The 17,830-nt window shown below is 42.2% G+C and overlaps 1 protein-coding gene across 1 annotated transcript in view; it reads right to left on the reverse strand.

Moving 5' to 3' along the window:
• Positions 1-404: 404 nt before the first annotated feature.
• The window catches only part of FAM124A (family with sequence similarity 124 member A), a 41,387-nt gene continuing 23,961 nt past the window's right edge, over positions 405-17,830 (reverse strand). Inside the window, exons 3-4 of the mRNA XM_066544959.1 lie at positions 14,817-15,556; positions 405-5,930 (exon numbers count right to left, since the gene is read on the reverse strand). Coding sequence (XP_066401056.1) covers positions 5,133-5,930; positions 14,817-15,556 — 1,538 coding nt within the window. The 3' untranslated portion in view covers positions 405-5,132. The remainder of the gene's footprint in view (positions 5,931-14,816; positions 15,557-17,830) is intronic.

Consider the following 17,830-nt stretch of genomic DNA (forward strand, 5'->3'; position numbering starts at 1 on the left):
GACATGTAGCTGTGTCCCATGGGGGGAATAAAGAAATACATAATAGATAACACCACACACTGATGAAAGTAAGAGGCAAGGATGATTATGAAGACCAATGTACATCAAACAAACCCAGAAGGGATTTGAGCATGCAAGATTACCAATATGTGTCACAACTTCTATTTTATCATTCACCTTTACTAGAGAAAATGATTCCCAACACCACAGTGAGAATCAAAAAACCCAGTCTGCAGAGGCAAAACTGAGTCCAACAAAAAATATTTTTGCTGTGTTTATTTTGTAATTATCCCAACAACACACACAACCACAAGCTGTAGAGCTTGTGGCACTGCAGTCATTTTGGAAGCCTAGTTAAAATACTCGATAAGTCTGCAATACTTTATAAATGAACACGCAGAAAGTTATGTACAACAGACTTTTCATCTCTATTTTATTTCACAGAAGCAGTGCATTCTGGGGTGAGAAGGAGAAAAAGTTCAGGAAAAACCTGCAGTTCTCAAAAGACACTGTTGATAATTTAACCAAATCAATAAGTAAATGCCACGAAGCTTGTGCATATTCAAGTCTCTGAAGAGATGAGCCCCTTCTTAAATAATGGGAAGAGAATTAATGAAGCCTACCTTTATTGAAACACACTTCATAATCTGGTTTTCTTTTTATAGAAAGAAAATTTTCTGTACACTATCACCTCTGTTCTTCCTGACAGTAGGACACTAATTTTTTTACAAGGTTTGGTTACAAGCACCATCAATGTAAACAATTAAAAGTTTAATCTCTAGTTAGGTATCAGTAAACAGAACAGAGACAGAACCAGTGGGGACAGTACAAATGCAGAGTTGGTGGACACTCATTTGGCTCTCTTCCCATCAGAATTAATGTGGCAAAATCTGGAGCTGAGATGCTTGAGGAGCTGCTGGTTAATAACACACACAAACTTCATGACTGACACTTGAGCTGTCCTGTGCTTCCCTGTGGATCTCCAATACCAGCCCTTCCTGCTGCAGCAGATGACAGCCCCAGATGTGATGGACTCCTTCTAGTGGCATGCCTTAGCAGAAAAATGGTTCAGAGCCTCCTCTTCATTAAAAACCCCAATCAGCTCAGGAGTGTTGGTGTGATGCCATGATCAGACAGCTACATCAGCTCAAATGAGTTTTTTGTTTCATGTCCAGATCAAACGTTTTCTGTATTATTAAAATACTGTAAAAATACCATGATTATGGACAGAAAATGATGAAGCATAAATTTAAACTTGTGGATGCTGACTGTCCTAGGCATCACTCTTTGTATGGTGAAATGCAAGCTGATGGAAAAAGTGGCTAGTCTGACTTCATAGTGATTTTTTATATATATTTTGTCAGGGTACAAACAATAACATGGGAACACAACTTTAGATAAATCAGGCTCACGTGTTCCAGGGAGGGATTTGATCTAAAGGTCACGACAGGCAGAGGAAAGACTGCGTGGGGTCTGAAGGAGCACAGAGCAGGTAAACACACTGCACACCATGACAAATTCTTCATTAGTGTTATTTTTGGTCCCAGAAAGAGAACAGTTTACCCAAAACTGCAGTAAGCCTAAACAGTTTTAGAGGGCAGGAGAAGGCTGATAATCTTCTGTGCTCTTTACTTTGAATAGATTTCCCTGTTTATTTACTGTGTTTAGCACAAAAGACAAAGTCTACTCTGGGTAAATGCTATGACAGCATCTCACAGAGAGGAGACTTGGACTTCAGTCTGTTGCTTTTTTTCCTGTATGAAGAAAACAACAGCAAAAGGAAAAAGCCTTGACTATCCCTCCGGCCTCTTCTGGACTCGGGCTGCAGGTTCCTCCCCTAAAAACCTGCACTCATTTTCCTCTAGACATTCTTCCAGAATAGCTTGTAAAAACCATGCACTTACCTAAACAGGCCAGGGGAGCTGTTTCACTTTTTGTGACTATTATTTACAGTATGTGTGTGCTTTTCCACCTTTTTTTCCCAGGCCAAAGCAGAAATTCTTTTGATTAAAATTACCTGGTAATACAGCAAATATCTTTCTCTGAAAATGAATTTTTATTCCACACACCACAATGCCATCATGGTAGGTCTTCAGCATTTACACCTGTATATAGGCTACATCCAGCATTATGCACACACCTTTTAACATGGTCATTTCCCCAGTGGCTTGACCAGAGCTGTGATCAGTGACATTTGTCAGCCAAAAATGTAACTTTTCAGAACACGCATAATAAAATTTGTTTATATGACTCAAATCCTGGTGAAGGTACTTAGTTGTCATATTAGCAGCTTTTCACTTTTTTTTTAACACCAGTTTAATTAGAGCAAAACAGGTTATCAAAAAATGCCTATTTTAAAAACATCTTCTAAAAGACAGAAAGTTTGACATGTTTTCCCTTAGGGGAGAGGTATTCAAGAAGAAACAAGTTTCATCCAGAAAGAAGTATGCTTGCACTGGAAATATGAAGAAAAAGTTTCTGCCTTGATTATTTCTAACAGAAAAATATCAACTCCTTAAAAAACAGGGAGCTGTCTTTTATTTGGGTCTAATGGTGTAGCAATATATAAAAATGCTGGGTTATCTCTCTTGGTTTGTATTCCAAAAAGGTAAGCTGTGTTGCCTGAGTCAGGAATAGCAAACATGGTTTACTCAGGTTATCACTATCTGTACAAGTGGTTCAGACCACAGCCCAGAGGGCTCCCTTCTAGCTGAACAGGATGGGCTTTCTGGGTGAGGGGGCTGAAAATGTTCTCTAAGGTTTCTCTTTTGGCACTTTCTGCATCCTGGTCTGTCAAATTAAAAGATACAGTGGAATTTCCTCTTCCCTGGGGAAGGAGTGACACTTCTTCTGAAGAAGTTTCTATAAAAACATTGGCAGCAAAAGGAGGGCTAAGGAGTCTCCATTCTTTGCTGGAAGCACAGGGTAGCACAGTGTAAGGATGAGGAAAATGCTGAGGTACCTAGTGCCTTTTTTGTCTCAGTATTTAATACCAAAGCCAGCTGCCTCCAGCATATCCAGCAATGACAGCTGGAAGTTAGGGATAAGGAGCTGAGTGAAGTCCCCACAATCTGTGACGAAAGGGTTAACGACCTTCTGTCCCAGTTAGACACACATCCATGTGCCCTGATGTGATGCACCTGAGAGTATTGAGGGAACTGGCAAAAGATCTTGCCAAACCCCTTTCAACCCTTTTCCAGGAGTTTTGGTTTCCTGGAGAAGTCCCAGTTGACAGGAAATTAGCAAATGTGATGCCCATCTAAAAGAAGGGTTGGAAGGATGATCTGGGGAACTACAGGCCTATCAGCCTGACCTTGGCACTGGGGAAAGTTGTGGAGCAGACCATCCTGAGTGCCATCACGTGGCATGTACAGGACAACCAAAGGCTTAGGCCCAGCCAGCATGGGTTTATGAAAAGCAGGTCCTGCTTGACCAACCTGATCTCCTTCTATGACAATGGGATCCACTCAGAAGGTGAGGGAAAGTCTGCGGATGTTGTCTATCCAGACTTTAGGAAAGCATTTGAAACTGTCTCCCACAGCACTCTCCTGGAGAAACTGGTTGCTCATGGCTTGGATGGGTGGATTCTTAACTGAATAAAACTGGCTGGATGGCCAGGCCCAGAGAGTGGTGGGGAATGGAATTAAATCCAGTTGGTTGCTGGTGCCAGCTCTGTTTCACATCTTCATTGATGATTTGGATGAGTGGATTGAGTGCATCCTCAGTAAGTTCACAGATGACACCAAGTTGGGTGGGAATGTTGATCTGCTGGAGGGCAGGAAGGCCCTCCAGAGGAATTGTGACAGACTGGATAGATGGTCTGAGGACAGTCTTGTGGAGTTCAGTAAGGTGATCCAAGTGCTGAGTCCTGTACTTGGTTAAAACAATCCCATGCATTGCAACAGGCTGGGAGAAGAGTGGCTGGAAAAGGACCTGGGGCTGCTGGTCAATAGCCAGCTGAACATGCTCCAGCATATGCCCAGGTGGCCAAGAAGTCCAATGGCACCCTGGCCTGTATCAGGAATAGTGTGGCCAGGTGCTGTACTTGGCACTGGTGAAAGCTGCACCTTGAATCCTTGTGCTCAGTTCTGGGCCCCTCCATTCAGGAAGGACATTGAGGGGCTGGAGCATGTCCAGAGAAGGGCAATGGAGCTGGTTAAGGGTTTGGAGCAAAAGTCTGATAAGGAACAGCTGAGGGAACTGGGATTGTTTAGTTTGGAGGATTACCTCACTGATCTTTACAACTACCAGAAAAGAGGTTGCAGTGAAGTGGGGGTTGGTCTCTTCTGCCATATCTTGAGTGCAACAATGAGAGGAAACAGCCTTAAATTGCACCAGGAGAGGGTCAGATTAGATGTTAGGAAAAAAATATTCACTGAAAGGGTGGTCAGACCTTAAAATAAATTGTCCAGGGAGTTGGTGGGGTCAGTGTCTGAAGTGTTTAAGAGGTGTCAGGTGTCAGGCACTTGGGGATATTGTTTAGGGGTGATTATGGTAGAGCTAGGTTGTCATCTGGATTTAGATGATCTTGAAGACCTCTTCCAACCTTGATGTTTGTGTAATTCTGCCCCACCTCACTACTGCCAGCTCTCAAAGTATGGAAGGAAAGTGTTTCCTCACAAGAAACTTCTTGTCTGACCCTACTGGAGCTGTGCTGCTGGGACCTGCTGTGCTTAGAGCTGCCTTTGGAACCTGTGAAGAGGAAATAAGACTCCGTTTTTTCCCCACCTTTCCTGAGTTAAGGGAATTTCTCAGATAAGTTAAAGTAGTTGGTTTTCACATATTAGTCTTCATTGTCTGCCAAATTAAAATGGAATACTGTGTGCCTCTTCTGGCATTTCCTTCACCATCAGTCCAAGGGCTGGTCAGAAACATCCACCTTGCGCTGCAGTGCAAAAGCCTCTGTGTTGATCATATCCTCCAGAACAGAGACACAGGGTGCAATCTCAGACTTCTTTACTGTACCCAGTTTGGGAATGCCAATCTCAGAGGGTTCTGAGAACTTTCTTCACATATTTAAAACTTCTGCATCACCTTCTCCTCAGCAAGTAACCTGTAAGCTCAGGGTGGACCCACTGCTGTCATTCACAAGTAATTCACTTTTCCTCTGGAAGGTGTAAGTTTGAGAAGCCTCAGATGTAAAATTCTTCTTCATTAACTGGTGAAGCTGGGCAAACATGATCATCCAGAGAACAGGGAGCTGCTCTCAAGGTCTGTTTGTGTTGCTTGGAGAGAGATGCTGACATGAAAGAGCTGGAAGACCATTCTGAAAGAGAAGGCAGTGAACCATCAACTGACTCAAAAGTATTGCACATGGCTGATGCAGGCCTTCCACTGGTGGCTGCCTTTTTAGCCCTACTGACAGTTTGTTTCTGTGATGGAAGAGAGTCTTCCAACTCACTGCAAAATCCATTAAGGGCAGAATATGCAGAAACCACAGACAGGTCTGAGAAGGACAGCTTCATTCCTGTGTCCACATCAGTCTCTTGGGCATCCTCTACATCATCAATGTTAAGCTTGGGGCTGCATTTCCACGTTTTTAACCTGGTTGCAGGTGACCCAGAGTTTAAAAACTGAAATGGTTCACTGAAATGAAATGTCTCTGATGCTGAAGAGGAGTTCACTGTGGGCAAGCAGAACAGAGACTTGCTTCGTTGAAATGACCAAGAAATGCTGGAGGCACTCCTGGGTCTGCGTGTGAAGTCTCCTAGATTGCCGTGTCTCAAGTCCTCCTGGGAAAAACCGAGATAATGACCAAGGCCATTTGTGTGATGTACCTTTTTTGGACCCATTTCTTGTGGCTGTTCAGAGACAGATTGGTGGCTCTGAGGAAGGAAGGCTGGCAGAGTGGTGAAGTGGGAATCTGTTGACACAGATGGATATGGTTGCTTGTTCTGCTTTGTAGACTTCCTACACCAACTGTGTGCTTGCTGCTGTAGGGAGAGGGAAAGAAGATCACATTAATACAGAATTGGCAGTTTTACAACCCTGAGTCTCCATTGCTGAGTTGTTACTGCAAATAATTATGAAGCAGACTTCAGTCAGTATGCTTGCAGCAAATGTTTCACTGCAATAACAAAGAAAAACCACCCTGCCAAAATCCCAAATATTTACATAAGGAGCCTCAAAGACAACAAGAATAAATGGTAGAGAAGCCTTGCCTTGTGGGCTGAATTACACTAGCTTGAATTTCTCGCTTCCTATTGACTTACTCAGATTCATTCATATTCTGTCTTCCAACATTACTACTTTAGTGGGCAGCTTAAGAAAATAATAAAGAAATGGAAAAAGTATATTATATAATTGTAATTTCTCATTTCTTTCTTACGTCTTTTTTTGTTGTTTTGTTTTGTGCTCCTTTAAAACATCAGAAAGCCTTCAGCAAATTCATTCTGTCCTCTCAATGGAAATTTACTAATTGTTTCAACTCCTTCACGTTTTCTTTCTTAACTAGTGAGCTGTATTAACTAGCTCACAGTGACATTGCAGACACATGTTCAATTTGCTTGTAGACACCTAGACTGAAGACCGAAGTCCCAAACTCATGGTTATGATCCAAATCTGGAGCTGAATCCCAGTACCAGGGCAGGATTCAGTTGCCTCCCCATCAGATACTCAAGCATTTGAACAGGGAAAGCAGCTGTGACAAATGATGAGCCAACATCCTTCTCTTATTTCAGTGAGGCTTTTAGAAATTAGCCTTTTAAAAAGTTTAATTTAAAGTCTCCTTAATGGAATTTCTTGCATAATAAAAAATGTTTGATCTCTGCTCCGAAAGGGACAGGAACTAAAGGGACAATGTGCAAGATCATACCCTTGAGAATAAACAATAATCTCAGCTATGGGACTTGTCAGTTGGAAACAGCAAAGGAGAAAGAACTGGGCATCCTGATCTCTTTCTGCTATTAAAGCAACAAGGCTGTGACAACATGGTACTGGGCAGCCTCAAGTGAGTTGAAAAAGCACTGTGGACAACACTGTTATGGCCTCATCTGGAATACTGCATGATTCCAATCACACCTCTGTGAAAGAATAAATTTGAACTGAAAACGACAGAGCCACAGGAAAAAAAAAAAAGAACTATCCATTAAAAAACCCAGAACCACAAACTAATAAAAGGTTTCTTTAACAAAGAAACAAAAAAACCTTTAACAAAAAAAGGTTTCTTCGTTTCTATAAACAATAACAGAAAGAGAAGTCTTCTGGGGTGAGTAATGGATAAAGACAGAGCCTGCTCACTTTACCAAACAGATTATATGACATGACAGAAAGAGCTGAGACCTGGCAACCAAGGAGGTTCTTTGTACCCAGTCTCTAAAAGAGCTCCATACATTGCTGCTTCTAACATCTTGCTAGTGCACATCACATTGTCTTTAGTGACCCAGATCTGTCACAGCCATATTCTTTTTTATTGAATTGATTTTATGGGCAAAAAAAGGATTTTCACATCTGCAAAAAATGCTTGTCTCTTTCTAGATCTCTTACTAGAGATTATAGGACAGCCAAACCATAGAAGTCATTTAGATACTGCAGATGAGTAAATATACATATGCATATTATATATATATGTGTATATGTATATCTGTAATAAGATGTGTTATTTCATAACCTATTTCTGTGTAATATAGTAGGCTGCTTCCCCTTAATGTCATAAAGAATTATATGAAGGAAGAAATTGAGGACAAAAGACTGACTCAAATGACTCAAAGGACTCAAGTGACTCAAATGTAATGAGTCAGTTGTCAACAAAACATTTGCCAGAAATCACGTTAGACCTCTACAAATAACATTATTTCATTAGTTCAATATGTGAGCCAATTTGTTTAAAAATTACTCTGTAAGACAAAAAGCTTGTCCACTAGCTGTTTCTTAACTAAATACATTTTTGGATAACGCAGAAATAAGAATCTGACATGCTGAAAGTCCTGCACTCTTTTGATGTGTTTGACCAAGAAAACAGTCCTAAATTTGTTAGCATTAACAAAAGGTACCATTTTTTTTCTCTGCAGTAACTCTGCTATGAGATATACTACATGAACTCAACCACCATGCTCAGTGAATCAATTCCCAAAATCATTTTGGGAACAGATCTATCCTTGCACTGCAGAGAGTTCCGGGGCCAGTACCTTTACCTTGTGCAGGCCACACCACCTGTCTACCACACATACATCAGGCAGAGCCCACAGACATCATAAATGAGATTTAGCTGTCTAGTTAATACAGCCAGTGGGGTCTGGAGAGCAATTCAGCTTTCCCTGAAAAAATTCTTGTGTGGGGTTGGATAGCTGAATTGTTTTCTATGTCCTAGGGCTGTACTACAGTGAGAACACACACTGTAGCTGACAATCTACTTTAGGCAAGATGTTAGATTTTGGGTATTGCTATTTTAAACCTTTTTTTCCTAGTTCTTTTTCCTAGTTCCTAGTTTCTGCAGATGGATGGAGGCACTTCATTTTACACAAAATATTTGCTGTTAATCTTGCTCCTGGGTCACAGATCCTGGTCAAGCCAAGCTGGCCTGGCAGGAGGCAGTGGTGGATGGTGAGGAGAAGGGAGCAAGCACAGCCTGCCCCCAGAATGGCTGCCTGCAGGGCAGACCGAGTGACATCACTAATAGAGCTCATTTCTGAACAGCTGTTTATAGGAAGAACTGCTCACCTCAATAATTTTTTTTAGATGAGTTAAGATTTAGAAGACCTATTTTCCAATGCTGCTCTTCTTTATATGGGCAGAAATGAGAAATAATGGAGATATAGTATTTTAATACTTTAATCTTAAAGGAATGTAACTGAAATCTTTCCTGGCTGTGAGAACACCAGAGAGGCAAAGCAGCTACAGGTAGAAGAGTGTACCACAGGTAGTGTGTCAGAAGCTCCATCCCACGAGATACTAGTGAACAAAGATTACAGGCTAATCCTGTATTGTAGAGAACTGGATTATGTGGACTAATAAGACTTTTCTATATCTACATTCTCTAGCTTGTCAGAGATCACAGAGGGGATCCAGTGATTTAGCCAGGATTAAAAGTCAGGCAAAACTAGCTCCTTGTCCTGTGCCAAGGCCAGTGACTGTGCTCCCCTGTGCCACCTTGGGATGGCACACCGAGTGGTGCGCGCAGCCTGTGAGCTCATGTGACTGCTCCTCTCTTCAGTTTCTGGAGGAGGCTTCTCTGCCCCCTTAATCCTGCCACTGGTTTTGAAAACAGCTGCATCTTTTCTAAGTTATTTTCTTTTTCAATTCCTCATCATCAGCCTTTTCACGGCTTGCTAACACTCTCAGCATTGCCTGTTGCCTCCCTGCTGCCTGGCAGAGCCCTGCCTGGCACAGCCATGCTGCCTGCAACAGGCACAAGCACCAGGGAGAGAGGGCATCAGTCATCTGAGAGGACAAAGGCACAAGACAAAGTGGCACATTGATTTTGACCGAAATTCCAAATGCAGGGAGGTAGATTTGTTAGACCTCGCCACAAAGATGTGCAGCAAACCCAGCCACTGACTGAACAGATTAGCTCTCTAACAGAACAGATTTTTTCATCTGGTGCTAATCTGCTGCTCATTTATAATCTCTGCACAAATCTTTGTGAAGCCTGGAGGGATTTAGAGTCTTTGTGTTTTACAATGGGCTGCAGAAGAATTTCATGATGAATATCCGGGAATGCCATAAACAACTTGGGGTGAATCTTTCAGAAATGCACTTTCAACTTGGGCTGCCAGGACCTAACTGAATGTTGCTGCAGTCTATTTTAAGTTATCTGCTTTTTAAGAAAGCAGATAGAGATCTCCTTAAGCATCATCTGCATTAAGAACTGCCAGCAAGGCTTTGCTGAGGTCAGGACCCAGCAAGCACATCAATGACATCACCATCTCGAGCCCAGATTTTGCCTGCCTTGCTCAACAGGAGTGCAATGGTGTTTGTTTAATTGTATTAAAACCAATGGAACTGATCCAGAGGAAGAAATATCAACACAAGAAAAAATGGCAGAGATTAGTCCTCAGTATCATCATCATAAGTTTTACTTGAGAGGCAAATAGTCAGAAGCACACCATTTCAAAAAGGTAAAATGCACAGATTTGATTAAAAATTGAACCTCTTCGAAAAGCGGCTTGTAATGTGTTTACAAAAATAGAAAAGCTGAGTGCTTTGTAACACAAAATATATTAATTCTCAAGAATTTTTGCTGGGTGTATAGATTTGTAAGAGATCCTAGTATGCCATAGAAGTTAACTGGATAAAGTACCTTAGGCTGAAGAAAAACAAGTAAAAATCTCTTATATGAGTAAGGGACTGATTCTCTACACTCCCCCAAAACCCAGACATTAGCATTAAGGACAACCAAACACTTATGTCACAAAAAGGAAATGAAAAAAATAGAATAAAATATTTTGTAAAATAGGAGACTAGTATTAGATTTGCAGATTAATTAAATCAGTTCATGGCACTTCCCTTGACTGAGTCAATTTTTGCTCTGAAATTGTGTATTTTTCACCCCTTTCACAAGAAAATAAATATAATTTTTGTAAAGGGGGCCTGTACACATTCTTGCCTATCATAAGACATAGAACAGTTTGGGTTGGAAGAGACTTTAAAGATTGTATAGCTACAACCCCCCTGCCATGGGCTGGGACACCTTCCACTAGATCAGGTTGCTCAGAGCCCCATCCAACCTGGCCTTGAACACTGCCAGGGATGGGGCATGCACAGCTTCTCTGGGCAGCCTGTGCCTGTGGATGCTTTTCTTGCCTTTCTTCCTCTTTGTGCTCAATTCTGCTCTATCTGCACTATTATGTATAATAACTCAGCAAGATTGAAGGTCTTTTCTCACCTCCATTTTCCTTCCTGCAGACTAGACTGTTCTCTACATAAGTGCCCTTTCTTTGCCTGTTTTTGTCTTTTTGCCTTCTCTGACCTTGCTTTAGCTGCCTTTATTTCTATTCTCCACTTGTACATAACTGAGTCCTCTTGTCCCAGCTCCTTGTGTCAGTTATGGCCACCACATCTGCTCCTGAAACACACGACACCACTTCTCAACTCAAGATTACGGTTGCCCCATACAGATAAGAACATTGGCCAATTAATTCAGCAAATCAGCTAAAAAAAGAATCCCTCTACCTCCTCATAAGCTGTGATCTGTTAACATTTGCAGTGTTATTTCAAGGATGCCTTAAAAAGCAGCAGTAGGCAGAAAATAGCCACCTCATAAACTGCACAGGGACTCCAGCATGTAAAACAGCAGCAGGTCCTATGCTCAAGTGCTGAGTCTCTGCCTAGGTAAGATATTAATTTTTCTGGTGTCCACCTTCCTCCTGGGTGTGTCTGCATACTCCATCTCATGCAGAGTTGCTAGGAAATCCTGCCAAAATATTATTTTACCTTCCCTACTCTATCCAGAGATGTTATCATAATTTAAAGAAGTCTTCTGTGCACTTTCTCCTCTCTGCTCACTATCCTTGCTTCCCAAACGTGCATGGCCAAGCCAGTCCAATCAGTTACCAACCTTTCCTGCTTCCCACATTGCATTGCCAGGAGTGCAAGTTGATTAGCACTTCATCTGTCTTTGTGTGGATTACACCCAGAGGCAGCCAAGAATCTGAACAAGACCTATAAATCCAGCAGTGCACTCAACATACCAGTACATGGTATGTTCTTAGATCCATTATTTACATCTTCTTCCCACTGCTCTGCCAAAAGCTCCCCAGAGCTCCTGCTTCTGGGCTTAGCTCTGGTGAAGCAGTGTGGGTGTCTTCAGACAGGATGCAATCGTGTTCTTAAGCCTTGCCCCTGCTCCAGCCAGCTGAACCCTGTACCTCAGCTGTCATATGGCTGCACCCTTGGAGCAACTTGCCAATGTGTAAAAGCTACTGTGACAAAATAATTCTCAAGGGCTTCCCTACAAATGAAGGAATAGTTTCTTGGCATTAAACAGATTTATCTTACCCATGAATAACTTTGTTGTCTCTTGAACTGACTTTATCTAAGCCCCCTGATAATTGCATTTGCAAAATGGATTAAGAACATGGATCAATCTGGCTGGCAAGTATCCAAGTCCCTGTCAGGACAAGCAAGAGGTCACATTTCATTAGCTTAAACATGGAGGTATACTCAAACTTCAAACTTTAAACACTGCCTGCAATTAGGGAGGGATGTTAACCTATAATTTTTGGTACAATTATAATTTAAAAAAGGTGCAGTATCTGTATAAAGTAAACAAAACCATTCTGATGATTACTAATTATCAACTGATATGGAGACTGAAAAGTACTGAGAGGTCATTGTTTAAGTTTATATAACTGGGAAGAAATCAAAGTTATCATCAATGCTGTGGCATGGATAATATTGCTAATAGCAACTCTCTGTGAGAAGTCAAAATGTCTTGTTACTTTCAAAGGTAGATATTATAATTGCTTTAAATTAGAATGAATTAAATTAGTATGAGGAGTTCATGGATCACCAAATCCAGTGTTTCCTACAACCCACGCTCCATCATTTCCTCTCCCTAACTGACCATCCTGCCTTAAATTCAGGTATTAACCTGCTTGCACCTGCTGGCTGTTATGCAGTTAACTATGAATATGTACTAAAACCTATTTATTGGTAGGTTCTTGTTCTTGTATCAAAACAATAATTGAGTAAACCAGCCTTTTCCTGCTCCTGCTGTTTATCATGTGCTCTGTTTTCAAGTCAGAGCTCCCTTCAGACTTACTTTGATTGGGCTTAGGTGACCCTACTCTTCCAGTTTCTCTTTGCAGCACTTTTTCTCCACTCCTTTGCATGTGGGGAGAGCCCTTCCCTATTCCTGCACTTGGGACCCCGTGCAACTTCCTGTGCTTCCTATGGCACAGTCACTCTGGTACCCACCAGAGACTGCAATTTTCTTTTCATGGTCATGTTGCATTGGTGGCTGTAGGGCTCTGAGTAACAGGCAATTTTCCCTTTGATTTAGCCTTAGAGCTCCCCTTCTTATTGTACAGACTTGCTTAAAACCCATACACCAGGACCTGGTTTTCATGATTTTAAAATGGTATAAGTTAGATCCAAAGTCTCTGTTTTCCTTCCACTTTGCATATATAAACTTCTTTTGCTTCACCAGACTTCCAGAGTGATAAATTCCATTTCTGTAACTTCATTCTCATTTGCCATTTTGTCCTCCTGTTCAGAGTGATCATCCTCACCAAAAAGGGAAATGAAAATCAATTGTATTTGCAGGCCATACTTAGGCAGGTTTCTGCTCTTCTCTTTTGGTTCATATGGCTAAAATCTTATTCTGATTTTCTTTGCTCAGCAAGTCTCACTTTACCTATGTACTGCCTGACAGTTGTTACTTCTGAAAATTTGCTGGCTTTAAACCAAAAGCCCTATTCAGAAGCCCTATTCTTTTTGTTTGTTTTCACCCCTCCCTTCAATTTGCTTGAAACCAGTGTAAGGTCCCATAAACCAAAGTTACATCACATAGCAGAAACCTCCTGAGAAAGAGCAGGGAAAAGAGAATATAGATGAGTGTGGTTACTGTGTATAAGTTTGGTGATGACACGTCAGATTCAGTTTGCAGCTTATCTCAGGCTAACACAGATATGCCTAAAGTGCAATCATAACCCTGACAAATTGGTGACTTGCTTGCCAGATGGGAAAGGAAGCTGCCTTCCTCAGCCCTTTTCAAGTGTTATTCAGCTCTGGCATGGGATTTCTCTGATGGTGGCACCTGCAAAGCAGCATTGAAAGGTTCCAGTACCACCTGGATGTGACTCACCAGAGCAGAGATGCCCTGTGTACCCGGAATTTCAGTCCCAGGAACTACAAACCCAGAGGCACTGTGCTACAGAGGGGCGCACACACCTCTCTGCAAGCTGAGAGGTCTGTATGGTGCAAGGATGGCATCCACAATGTGTCCTCCACAGAAAAAAGGTCAGGCAACTGGACAAGCCACGTGAATGGAATTCACTCCAAAAGAATACCATTTGAAATCTGAACAGCAGCCTTATAAAGGTCAAGGGCTGTGCTCCTTGATTAGAATGTAAGCAGTAATAAAAACCTCTGCAGTGCAAGAATTCACATTAGCCTGGATCGCCACAGATACCCCTCTGCAGGGCAGGCAGCTGTTAAGAGTTTGCTTGCTTAACCTTTTATCTCCCTTGGCTGTGGTGTAGTGAAGCAGAGCATGCTGATACATTGCCCAGATATGGCGCCTACAGATATCCTAACAAACAAACTCTCAGGATTTGGTTATGAGCACTTGAGGTTAGTTCAAAAAGAGTGTCAGTGGGAATGTCTCTCTTAGGCTGCTCTTCAGAACGCATTTCTTTTCCTTCATCACCTCTCTCTTCATCCTGATAATCACTGTGCAGAAAAGAGATGCAGTTTGTCACCCAGTGATGCTAGAAAATAATGAGTACCATTAGGACTTCTGCTTGTCTCCCATAAAAGTCTCATAACTGAGGGCTATTTTAAAACTCCCTGTCAGTTCTGTGCCCATACCTCTTATAAAACTACACTCACCAGCTATGATTTCTCCGCTCTGGCTCATAACTCCTTCTCTCCTCATTTTTTAAAACTGCTATCTCATCTCACATCACTCTTAGCATAAACTGAGGTTGACTGATATCTGGCTAACATCATTCACTGCTTTTGTGATCAGTTACACAACACAGCAAGGGGTTTCAAATTCTTTTTTCAGCAGTACTGTCCTGGCTCTTGCGCCAAGGATAGAGCAAAAAAAAAAAAACCAACCAGCCAACCAACAAAAGGGCAACTGTCAGTGCAGGGTAAGCTTTCCTGCACAAAACCAAGAAATGTGCTTCTATTTCCCTGTCTACTGAGTTTACCTGCAAAAGGATCCTATTTCCATCATGGTCTTCTGTCTGCCACCTGCCTTCACTGATGGGACTGCAAGGGTTGGGCAAGAGAGGCACAAGCTGCCCCACATCTCTCACTCTGAACTCCAGCACGGCTGACTCTGTCCTCACTGGAACTTGTCCCTTCGGGAGTTTTTTTAAAGAAAACTGAATGTCTATTTCCATGTTAGAATAGACAGGAAAAACACAGAAGTCTGCTTTTTTCTGACACATTGGTCTTTTCAGTATTAACTCATACAATTTCAAAATGTCCACGAAGTTCTCATTCCTGCAGTATATGGTGAAGCGGATCATTTCTTTCCCGTAGTGCACTGGGCGAATGGCCCACAGAGGAGTCTCTGGAGCCAGAGTGTAAAAGTCTTGGCTGCAAGGCATGTAAGGGAGGAACTTCCCATGCATTAGCTCTGTGTGGTGGTAATGCCAAGGTGGCCGCTGAAAAGTCTCATGGAGCTGCAAGATGGGCTCTTCCCCGTACTCCTCCTGCAGGAACAGAATGACAGCAAGGGCTGGCTGAGAAACACCGGCCTTGAGTGGTTTCCTGCGCTTCCTGGGCACTCGCCTTTCTGAGACCCGAAACAGCTGCAGGTCTGGGTGGATCCAGGCTAGGAGCTTATCAATGGCCTGCTGAAGAGTCTTGGATTCACCTGGGTCTGTGATAATATGGACACTAACAAGGAATGGGTCTTGTATGCCTTCCACAGAAAGTTCACCTGAAATATTAAAAAAAAAGAAGTCCTTTAAGATTTGCTACCAAGTCACAACACTTAGGTGACCCTTAAAGGAAAAACAGTCTACTCAGTCACAGTGGGCTTTTCTTTTTCTCCAGCTCTCTGAATCTCACTTGTAGCAAACAACAACAAAAAAGTACAGTGATATAGCAACCAAGAAAATAATCAGGAGGCATAGAAAAATTTCATCAAGCATACCATAAGAGTTGCTGTTTCTCCGAGACAGCATCCAAAAGATGCTAGTCAACGTGCATTTATTTGTTGGAAAAGACCTGTTCCATACAGTTGAGAGGTAGGAAAGACAAAAATACTGGTGTAGAGTGGGGGTGTAAGGGACATTAATGATGTGCAGAATGATAAGTGAGGAAAGTGTTCATCCCACCTTACTTCCATTTTTGCCAACTGGCTCAGGACATGAAAATCACACCTTTGAGCTCTATCACCCTGACACTCGAGTTTTACACACAGTTAAATGTTTTATGTCCTGGAGGCAACTATTCTAGTAAGTAAGGCAACGATTGTAGGGAAAGGTGATATCTTTTATTAGACCAACTGATACAGCTGGTAAAAAAAAAAAAAAAACAGACAAGCCTTCAGGCATATAGGTCCTTCTTTAGGATAATATAGTACTTGTCCCTACAAATCCTGCACTGTTTATATCTTCAGACTGTAATACTACTGCTTCAAGGTTTTCTTAACATTAGGGAAGACTTGTAAAGGGAGGAGGAACAAAAAAGTTACACTTACTCAGGGGAAAAAAGAAACCTCTAGTTAACCTTGGCAATGTTCAGAGGGGCTCTATCTCTCGTTTGTCCCTGGAACTTTGAGAGCCCAGCAGAGCAATGGCTGGTTTGAGGGCAAGGGAGAAATTGTTACTTTGTTCTGCTGGAGTTACATGCCAATAAAGAGGCATGGTGATCCAAGGCACTTTAATAAATTAATCAAGTAACCTTGATATTTTTGCTGAAACGGTTCCCCTTGTGTGGTATTCTGAAACCACCTCCGTGTCTGAGACCCTGAGCTTGGGCACAAAGCCTAAATGTGAGAAGCCTTGGAAAGGCTTCCCAAGCTTTTCATTGTGCAGACCACATTTAATAAGGGGATTGTCTCAAAGGCTATTCCCCCCTCCTATTAGCAATCAGTACAAACCTCTCCCTCCTCCCTCCTCCCTCCTGGCATCAGAACAACATTCTTGTGATACTTCACCAATTGCTTTAATGGAAAAGCAGCTTTGTGTGAGTAGTGTATTTTAGTTGTCTTTCAGTATAGAATAGCTGCAAGACCCAGAGAAAATTTAGATGCAACTGCACAGCTTTGCAGAGAGGGATGACTGGTAAACACAACGTCGGCCTCAATTTAGAACTGCAGAAAGATATGGCATGCAGAGCAAATAGCAAGCGTGCATCTTGCCTAGGGGAGATAAAGAAAAACCAAGTAAGTAATCAAAAATACAATTACAGCAGAGTTCTTGTATCTCTGCATGAAATGGGTGATGTGGAGTGACTTTGTCAGATGGCTAATGGAAGAAAAGAAATGGAAGCAAAAAGAAAAACGGGGTCAGTATGTGGCAAGAGGCTTTGCTGTGGCAATCATTACTGGTTGGTAATTCTTTGAGATACCCCCTGTGGGGATTCACAGCGTGGGAGAAAGACAAAAGGGCACTGGGGGGAGGTCCTCTTGTGGTCCTCTACATTGGACAGCAGAACGGGAAGGAAAACAAATTGCAGAGGACAGTGATCTAATAAAACCTGAAACCTGATAACTACACAGTCATTCATTTTCTACGGCTGGAATAGAAGATGTTCAGCTTTTTTCTCTCTCTGATTCCTTTGTTACACAAATGCTATCAAAGCCTGCAACAAGTGACAGGCTTGATATTTATGCATATAAATGACTGCAGCTCTGAAAGAAGCCTGGGCACAACAATGTGAAGCACAGAGCCATCATTTCAGCTTCTTGCTCTGCATTAAAAAAAAAATCCCTGAGCACGGCTTTTCTGGCATGGACACTGAATGGCTGAAGCATTTTTCAGAAGTGGAGCCTTGTGGGAGCCAGTGGCAGCATTAGTATTCTGCAGCCATTGCTGCCTGTGCCCATCAGCACCAGATGCTCGCAGAAGCAGCCTCAGAGGCACAGCACAAAGCCAGCCTTAGGAGCCAGAGTTACACAGAGCAGAGCAAATCATCTCTTCTTTTTGAGCTAGCAGCAACTATGTGAGTGCAACAGATCAGTACAGAAGGAGCTTTAGTCCTGTTT

This window comes from Molothrus aeneus, chromosome 2 (assembly GCF_037042795.1).
Source record: "Molothrus aeneus isolate 106 chromosome 2, BPBGC_Maene_1.0, whole genome shotgun sequence".
Classification (NCBI taxonomy): domain Eukaryota; kingdom Metazoa; phylum Chordata; class Aves; order Passeriformes; family Icteridae; genus Molothrus; species Molothrus aeneus.